At 58.3% G+C, this 7,993-nt stretch overlaps 2 protein-coding genes across 2 annotated transcripts; both read left to right on the top strand.

Annotated features, from left to right (window-relative positions):
* Positions 1-622: 622 nt before the first annotated feature.
* RNF212B (ring finger protein 212B) lies at positions 623-5,025 on the top strand. Its single transcript, XM_054294750.1, has 11 exons — positions 623-2,324; positions 2,709-2,761; positions 2,862-2,936; positions 3,029-3,144; positions 3,443-3,491; positions 3,602-3,665; positions 3,771-3,813; positions 3,903-3,954; positions 4,028-4,067; positions 4,362-4,393; positions 4,877-5,025. Exons 1-11 carry the CDS (start codon positions 2,225-2,227, stop codon positions 4,937-4,939), a joined length of 687 nt encoding a protein of 228 aa, XP_054150725.1. The 5' UTR covers positions 623-2,224; the 3' UTR covers positions 4,940-5,025.
* A 494-nt stretch (positions 5,026-5,519) lies between these two features.
* On the top strand, positions 5,520-7,984 carry ASB8 (ankyrin repeat and SOCS box containing 8). Its single transcript, XM_054294743.1, has 3 exons — positions 5,520-5,843; positions 6,360-6,464; positions 7,051-7,984. Exons 1-3 carry the CDS (start codon positions 5,727-5,729, stop codon positions 7,681-7,683), a joined length of 855 nt encoding a protein of 284 aa, XP_054150718.1. The 5' UTR covers positions 5,520-5,726; the 3' UTR covers positions 7,684-7,984.
* Positions 7,985-7,993: the final 9 nt, after the last annotated feature.

The raw sequence follows: 7,993 nt of genomic DNA, 5'->3' as shown, positions 1-7,993 counted from the left end.
CCGACTCACCTCGGCGGCTCCGCGGCGCGGGAGGGGCCGGGGGCGTTCCGGAGGGTTCCGGGGGTGGCTCCGGGGGTCCCGTCGGGCTCGGGGGTGCGGGGGGGGTCGTGGCGGGGGCGTCCCCCGGGCGTGAGGCGAGCGCGGGGCCGGGAACAGGAAGGTCCCGTCATCCCATTCCCCGCCGGATGCGCCGCTGGGAAAAAAGCGGGGAAAAAACGCTGGGAAAAGTGGGGGGGAAACCTTGGAAAAAGGGAATTTGTGCGGGGGGAACCCCTAGGGGAAAAAAAAAAAGGGCGGGTCGCAGCACGGACACCCCCGAACCGCCCGGTATTGAGTGGGGGAATTGTGCGAAGTGCCTGAATTGTTGGGGTTTGGTTATTTTGTTATAAAGGGGGGTGTTTTCCAAGCGGGAGATGGATCTCGGGGGGGAAGGGGGGGAGGCGGGGTGGGTTTAAGGGGAATAAGGACAGGCAGCACCCCCAGACTTCTCCCTCCCCTCTTCCTGCTTTGTGTAACGGCAGCGACGCGTTTCCTGCCCCCCCCGGGAATTAAAAATGGTTGGAATTACGCAACGAGGGCGGAGGGCTCGGCAGCGGCATCCAGGGATTCCGGCAACGGCGGGATGGGGGCTTCGGGGCGTCCCCTGCGCCCCCCCCCAAATCCCTGAATGATCCCTCAGAGGGTTTTATCGGGGCGTTTCCTGCCCCTCTCCCTCCGACCCCCGGGAATCAGAAATTGGCTGGAATTACACAATGACGGATCACGGGATCCCGAGATAGAGGGATTCGGGGGGATCGGGGTTTTGGGGTGGCCCCTATGCCCCCCAGATTCTCCCTCGCGAGGGCCTGGGGATGCATTTCTGCTCCCCGCCCCCGCCATCCCTATAATTAAAAATGGTCGGAATCGCACAGCGAGGCTGGAGGGTTCAACAGTGGCATGGAGGGATTTTGGGATCAGGTCATGATAGGATTGGGGTTCTGGGGTGACTCCTGTGCCCTCCAAACGCTGAGCCCCTCCCCCGATATTCTGGGGGTGCTTTTTTTGCCCCCCAACCTCCCAATTAAAAATTGTTGGGATTATGCAACACAGCCAAAGATTTAGCAGAATTTTGTGATTCTGGGAGCATGGAATAGTAAGATCAGGGTTTTGGGGTGCTCCCCCTGCACCCCATGCCCCCAAAGCCCCCCAAAGGGTTTAGGGGTGCTGGGGTGAGAGTGTGGGGTCTCCATCTCCTTCCCTCACCCCAGGCACTGGTTCCTGAAGGATGGGAAAAGCTCTGCATGGCCATACTGGGATCACTGGAGGTGACCCCAAAATCTCACAGTTGGACAACGTCATCACCCCTGGCTGGAGTCCCCAAATCCATATAGTGGAACAAGGCTGCTCAGAGACATTTAATTGATGTCATCAGCAGATCCATGTGCCCAAATCCCAGGATTCCCATCCTGGGGACCCCATCCCCAGGGTTCTGGAATCCCTGTCCCCACTGGGGGTCCCCATCCCCATCACAGTGTCCCCATCCTGACACCCCCATTCATGTGTCCCCATGCCACTCCCAATGTCTCCACAGGCTTGCCCTGGTGTCCCTGTTTCCATCCTGGTGTCTCCATCTTGATGTCCTTATCCCCATCTGCCCCCATAGGTCCAGGTGTTGCTGTCCCCATACTCATGTCCCAATCCTGGTTTCCCTGTCCCCATCCAGGTGGCGTTTTCCCCCCTCACATTTCCCACTTTTTTCATCTCTCCCCTTTCTTGCTCTTTTTCTCTTCTTTTCCCCCACCATTTCCTTTATCACCTTTTCCGCCCTTTTCCCCCTCACATTTCCCACTCTTTTTTCTCTCATGTTTCCCACACTTTTTTTTTCCTCCCTTTTCCCACCCCTCTTCCTCTCACCTTTCCTGCTGTTTTTTCCCCTCATGTTTCCAACCCTTTTCCCCTCACATTTCCGACCCTTTCCCCCTCACGTTTCCCGCCCTTTTTGGCCTTACGCTTCCAGCCCTTCTTCCCTCACATTTCTGACCCCTTCCCCCTCACATTTCCCGCCCTTTTTGGCCTCACGCTTCCAGCCCTTCTTCCCTCACATTTCTGACCCTTTCCCCCTCACATTTCCGTCTCTTTTTCCTCTCACCTTTTCCCACTCTTTTCCCTTCACCTTTCCCCCTCATTCCCTCCCAGGCTCTCCTGTGTGGAGGCAGCACAGGCGGCTCCTCGCTCCAGCACCACCATGGACTGGTTCCACTGCTGTCACTGCTTCCGCCAGGATGGCGCCCGCTTTGCCATCACCAACTGCGGCCACATCCTGTGCGAGGGCTGTGGGGGCTCAGGTAAAATTGAGGGAAACCCCCAGTTTAAGCCCTTTAAATGCTGAGAAAGAGGGAGTTTCCTTCAATTTAGCCCCTTAAAATGAGAGGGAAAGGAAGGGTCACCTCAACTCAAGGAAATAAATAAGTGAGGGCTCTGCTCTCAATTTAAACTCCTAAAATATTGGGGAAAGAGGGTTTCCCCTCAATTTCTGTCTTTTAAATTATGGGAAAAGGAGAATTTCTCCTCAATTTATACCCTTAGCATGGTGGAAATGGAGGATCCTGCCTCAATTTAAAACCCTAAAATGAAGGGAAATGGTCCATTTCCCTCAAGGAACACAATTTTTGGGACTTTTGGACATATTTTTCTCTCATTTTTCTCAATTTTTTCTCCCCTTCCCACAGGTCCCTGCCCAGTCTGTGGCACCACCTGCCGCTACCTGCCCATATCTGATCAGGCCAGTGTCCTCCATGTTGTTCCCCACATCCCCTTCCTACCCTTTTCCCTTCCCGTTCCCAACCTTCTTCCCATCCTTTTGACACCCCCATGCCCAACAGATGCGCCCAGAGGAGAAGGTTTTCTTCAAGAACCCAGTGGCCCTCGCCCTCAAGCACCTTGCCCACATCACGCAGGTAAGGAGGACACGGGTGACGGAGGATGAAGTTCCACCACTGTCCCCACCCCACACACTGGGGGGTACAAGGGAGTGACCCACATCCCCCAGGTGTGGCGGTTCCAGATGGCACAGGCACAACTTCTGGTGGACTTGCACCGGGACAGAACTCGGCGGGTGCAGGCAGAGCTGGACAAGGCCAGAGAGGAGCTGGGGGAGAGGAGGAGGTGAGGGGGACGCTATGGAAGGGGGTTCATACCTCCATCTTGGGCTCCTCTGGGCATGTGGGTGAGGCAGCACTCCTTGGTCAACACCTTAATGACAGTCCTCAGCCTTCTGGCCCCTTTTCTGGGAGGGTCTTATCCCCCCTTGGCTGCCACATTGGTGACAGCATGTTCTGCCATTCACTGCCATCTTGGTGAGTTCCCACCCCCTTGCTCTGCCCCCCTCAGCTGCACTATGGAGGGACCCCCACCCCAAATGTGGGGGAAAACCCACCCTCCATTAAATCCTCCCCCTTCCCAGGGAGCTGGAGTCACTTCGCCGGGAGAATGAGGAGCTGCGCCGCATGCAGGTGGCCCCTAAAGCCCCCCTTCCCCTTCCCTGGCCCCCAAACTCCCCCCCAAAGCCCTCCTGCCCCTTCCCTCACCCCCAAAACTGTCTCCCCCAAATCTCCCCACACAGCTCTCCCCAGGCTGGCGCTGGAGCAGCCACAGCAGCACCTCCCGTCCCTCCCCCACACATTCAGGTAAGTGCCCCCCAAATTTGTAGGGGAGTCTTCCACACCGTAAAACAGCTCCTCATCCCCTCCTTGCCCATAGGGATTCTCCCAAATTTTCTGTCTCCTTTCCAGTCACCCCCCAGCCCCGCCGGCAGCTCAGCAGTCAAGTGGTCAGGTAAGGGGTGTGGGGCATCCTAACTTGGGATGGGGGTCCCTCAGTTTCACGGGGGGGGGTCCCCCAAACTTCCCTCCTCTCTTTTGCAGCCGCTTGGCCCCACTGGAGCCCCCCCAGTCCCACAGCACCCCAGGATGGCAGGTGAGACCTCACCCCAAATGGGGGCCACCCCAAAATAGGGGGGTTCCCATAATGGTTTTCTCTCCTCCCACAGGCTGGCGTAGCCTACAGAAATTCAGGGACCTCCAGCGTAGGTGAGTGACCCCAAATCCTACAGGATTTACCCCAAGGTAATGTCCCAAGCCCTGCCCTTCAGCTCCAAGCACCATCCCTTTTTAGGAGGGACCCTAAAATCTCATATAGGGCCTCATCCCCCATGGTGTGACCCCAAACCCCTGATCTCTCCCCACAGGGACCCCAAACCCCCACAGAAGGAGCCCAGAGCTCCCCAAACCCCCTGCAGGACCCCAAGCCCTCCCAGAGAAACCCCTGACCCTGATCTGTGGGGTGACCTTAAAAAAACCCCTAACGCCCCTTTCCCCCCTCAGTGCCCCCCTTGGCTGGGACAAGCGAGGTACAGGTACTGGGGGCGCTAGGAGGAACTGGGAGGGGATTGGGGGCCTTGGAATAAACCGGGAGATGTGGAGAGGGGAATCTGTGGGGGCTGGAATAAACTGGGAGGGACTGGGAGGGGATATAGGAAGTCCCAGGAGGGACCTGGGGGCTCTGGGAGGGGCTGGAAGGGGAGATTGGTTACTGGGAGAGAATTTGGATTCCTGGGAGCACTGGGAGGGGGTGTTTGGGTTACTGGTAGGGGGGCTTGGTGATACTAGGAGCACTGGGAGCTCTCCAGCTCCACCCCCTCCTCCTTGACCCTCCCTTATTCCACCGCTTTTCCTCCGAAGTCAAGATAAAACCTCCAAATGCAGTAGCTATTCCCCAAATTCAGAGGCCAACCCCCCAAATTCTGTAACCAAGCCCGCCCAGAATTCAGTAGCCACCCCCCAAATTGCGATAGCCACCCCGATATTCGGTAGCCAGGAATTTAATCTTCTTTATTTAGGGCTCTGGTCTGCGGCTGGCGAGGGGCGGGCGCTCCCAGTGGGATCTCAACCCACGGCCATAAAGGACAAACAGAGATCTCTGACGGGATCCGAGGCTCCTGAACAGGAGCTCCGGGGCTTCCCTGGATGCTATACCTGGAGATAACTGGAGGCAGAAGTTGTTAAAAGGAATAAAAAAAAAATTCCAATTTTGGTGCCGTTTTGGGTCCGTTTGTGGGGCCGGGGTAGGGGGGTGTGGCCTCTCTACGGCGAGGCCCGGCCCCCCGGGCGTATCGAGGTTGTGTTCCTGCGTTCCTTTTGGTTGGTAGCTTAGGTTGGTGTGGGCGTGGCCTAAGGGGAAAGCGGGATATGGAGGCAAATTGGGAAAAAATGGGGAAAATTGGGGGAAAATTATGGGGGTTACGAGGAGGGGGGTCTATGGAGGAGGGGGAGGGCCTTCGTGATCTTAGGAAAGCGCGGATTGGTGAAAATCTGATGGAAGGCGTGGCTTAAGAGCGATCGGTGCTGGGGATTGGAGGACAGGCATGGAGGGGGCGGGACCGGCTCGGGAGCAGGAGCCGGATTTGTGGCGAGGCGGTCGGGCGGGGCACTTGGTGTGACGTCACTTCTGGTTAGCGGTATTTCCGCGTCCAGCTTGGCCAGCCGCCGCTGCTGGTCCGGGAGCGGCTCGGGACCCCGGAACCGCCCCCGCGACCGCTCCGGGGCCACTCCGCATTCCTTCGGAACAGCCGCCGCTCCACCTCCGGACTCTCCTGCGGCTCGGTCCGGCCCGGGCCGCTCCCTCCCCGCCCCGGGTCCGGCGCGGGGCTCGGCGGGGCCGGCCGGGGATGCCGCGGTGCGGCCCGCGCCATGTGGTACATCATGCAGAGCATTCAGAGCAAGTACTCGCTGTCCGAGCGCCTTATCCGCACCATCGCCGCCATCCGCTCCTTCCCTCGGGACAACGTGGAGGATCTCATCGGCCGGGTGAGGCCCCGTGGCCGGGACATCCCAGCCCTTCCGCGGTCGGGCTGGCCAGCTTGAGTCCCCCCCGGACTCCGGGTGCCTCTGACGGGCACTGCCGAGCTGTCGCCGGCTGTCCCGCTCCCTGCGGAGCTTCCGTGGGGATCCCTTGGAGGGGTTTTCCCGGGAGGGGAAGATCAGGGCATCTCCGGTTGGTTTAGAGACTCCAGGCTTTTCCTTCCACCCTCCGAACCCCCGGGGCTGGCGGTGTGTCTGGGGGTCTCCGGGCACCGTTTGGTGACAGTGAATTAGTGAAACACAAGCGGGAGCTGGAATTAAGACCGGGAGTGTTTTTGCGAATAAACCCCCGGCATTTCTCCTAATTAAGCCTTTCTTGAAGGGATGGGAAGGGCAGGGAAAGGATGGGTTTTGCTGACCCCGAGGCGGTTCCTACAAACCCTCGGGGTTTGTGTGAATTAACCCTTTCTGAAGGGATGGAAATGGGGAGTTCCTTACCGGCGGTTTTCCTGTGCTCCCCAGGGCGCCGATGTGAACTGCCTGCACGGCACCCTCAAACCCCTGCACTGTGCCTGCATGGTGGCTGATGCCGACTGCGTGGAGCTGCTGCTGCAAAAAGGAGCTGAGGTAAAGCTTTGGAAAAACCGAAAACAGGTGGAAAATTCCGAGATAAGGGGCAGGGAAGTCAGGAAGAGCTGATTAAGAGCTGATGTTGGAGCTGATGTGCTTAAGTTGGATTTTGGGAAAACGTTCTTCCCCCAGAGTGTCGCAAGCTCCGGAAACTGGGGTTTGGACAATGCTCTCAGCATAGGGGGGGGTTTTTGAGTGTCCTGTGCAGGGCCAGGGCTTGGATTTGGAGATCTTTGTAGGTCTTTTCCACCCCAGGATATTCCATGGGCTTGTATCTCCTCACAAAGCGGCACCAGGGGAAGGTTCACTGTCCCAACAGGGAGGGAATTCTTGGGCTGAGATTTTCGAGAGAGGAGGAAGGATTGAAACATAAATTTTTGCACTGAGATTTCAGGAGGCTGGGAAGGAGGAATTAAACCCTACATTTGCTGGTTTTTTTACCCCACTTTCCTCTGGCTACTTGGCTAAAACCCTTCCTTATTTTTCCCTACATTTGGGATTTGGGACCTTTAGCTCTTCCCTTGCTGCAGGATCCAGCCGGAGCCACTCCCTGACCCCCAAACCTTTTTTTTTTCTCCCCCAGGTGAACGCCCTGGATGGCTACAACCGGACAGCCCTTCACTACGCAGCAGAAAAAGATGAAACCTGCGTGGAGATTTTATTGGAGTACGGAGCCAACCCCAATGCCCTGGACGGCAACAAGGACACACCCCTGCACTGGGCGGCCTTCAAGAACAACGCCGAGTGCGTGCGGGCCCTGCTGGCCAACGGCGCCCTGGTCAACGCCCTGGACTACAACAACGACACCCCCCTGAGCTGGGCGGCCATGAAGGGCAACCTGGAGAGCGTCAGCATCCTGCTGGACTTCGGCGCCGAGGTGCGCGTTGTCAACCTGAAGGGCCAGAGCCCCATCTCGCGCCTGGTGGCGCTGCTGGTGCGGGGCCTGGGCACGGAGCGGGAGGATTCCTGCCTGGATTTGCTGCACAGAGCCACGGGACACTTCGAGCTGCGCAAGAACGGGAGCCTGCCCTGGGAGGTGGCCCGCGACCCGCAGCTGTGCCAGCGGCTGACGCTGCTGTGCTCGGCACCGGGCACGCTGCAGGCGCTGTCGCGCTATGCCGTGCGCCGCTCGCTCGGCCTGCGCTTCCTGCCCCAGGCCGTGCAGCAGCTGCCGCTGCCTGCCTGCCTCAAGGAGTACCTGCTGCTGCTCACCTAAGCCAGGGACAGCTGCCCTTCCCCTCCCCGGAGGATCCCTGCTCACTTTGTCACTTCCCAGGTTCTTCTCCGTGGTTTTTGTTCCCCTCGGCCACCCAGCACCCTGCTGGCCCCTCACGCTGCCTCCCTTTCCTCCCCTTGGCCCTTCCATTTTGTCCCCTCCCTTTCTCCCCCTGTTCTGTCATGCTCCCTCCATTTCCTCCTTTCTGTTCCCTCTGCTTCTCTCCCTGTCCCCCCATTTCACTCTCCTGCAATGAACAATATCCCTCTGATGGCAAATTATATCCCAGCTGTTGGATTGATCTGTTTTT

The sequence above is a fragment of the Melozone crissalis genome, unplaced genomic scaffold (genome assembly GCF_028551555.1).
Source record: "Melozone crissalis strain CALT ecotype California unplaced genomic scaffold, PUWL_Pcris_2 ptg000322l_1, whole genome shotgun sequence".
Taxonomy (NCBI): domain Eukaryota; kingdom Metazoa; phylum Chordata; class Aves; order Passeriformes; family Passerellidae; genus Melozone; species Melozone crissalis.
The sequence above is the reverse complement of the archived record's forward strand: the minus strand, read 5'-3'. Positions and strand labels throughout refer to the sequence as shown.

Coding starts and splice junctions, on each gene's coding strand:
- RNF212B (XM_054294750.1), top strand. CDS start 2,225: ATGGACTGGTTCCACTGCTGTCACTGCTTCCGCCAGGATGGCGCCCGC. Junction 3,814..3,902: donor CTCAGCAGTCAAGTGGTCAG/GTAAGGGGTGTG, acceptor TCTCTTTTGCAG/CCGCTTGGCCCCACTGGAGC. Junction 4,394..4,876: donor CTGGGACAAGCGAGGTACAG/GTACTGGGGGCG, acceptor TTCTTTATTTAG/GGCTCTGGTCTGCGGCTGGC.
- ASB8 (XM_054294743.1), top strand. CDS start 5,727: ATGTGGTACATCATGCAGAGCATTCAGAGCAAGTACTCGCTGTCCGAG. Junction 5,844..6,359: donor TGGAGGATCTCATCGGCCGG/GTGAGGCCCCGT, acceptor TGTGCTCCCCAG/GGCGCCGATGTGAACTGCCT. Junction 6,465..7,050: donor TGCTGCAAAAAGGAGCTGAG/GTAAAGCTTTGG, acceptor TTTCTCCCCCAG/GTGAACGCCCTGGATGGCTA.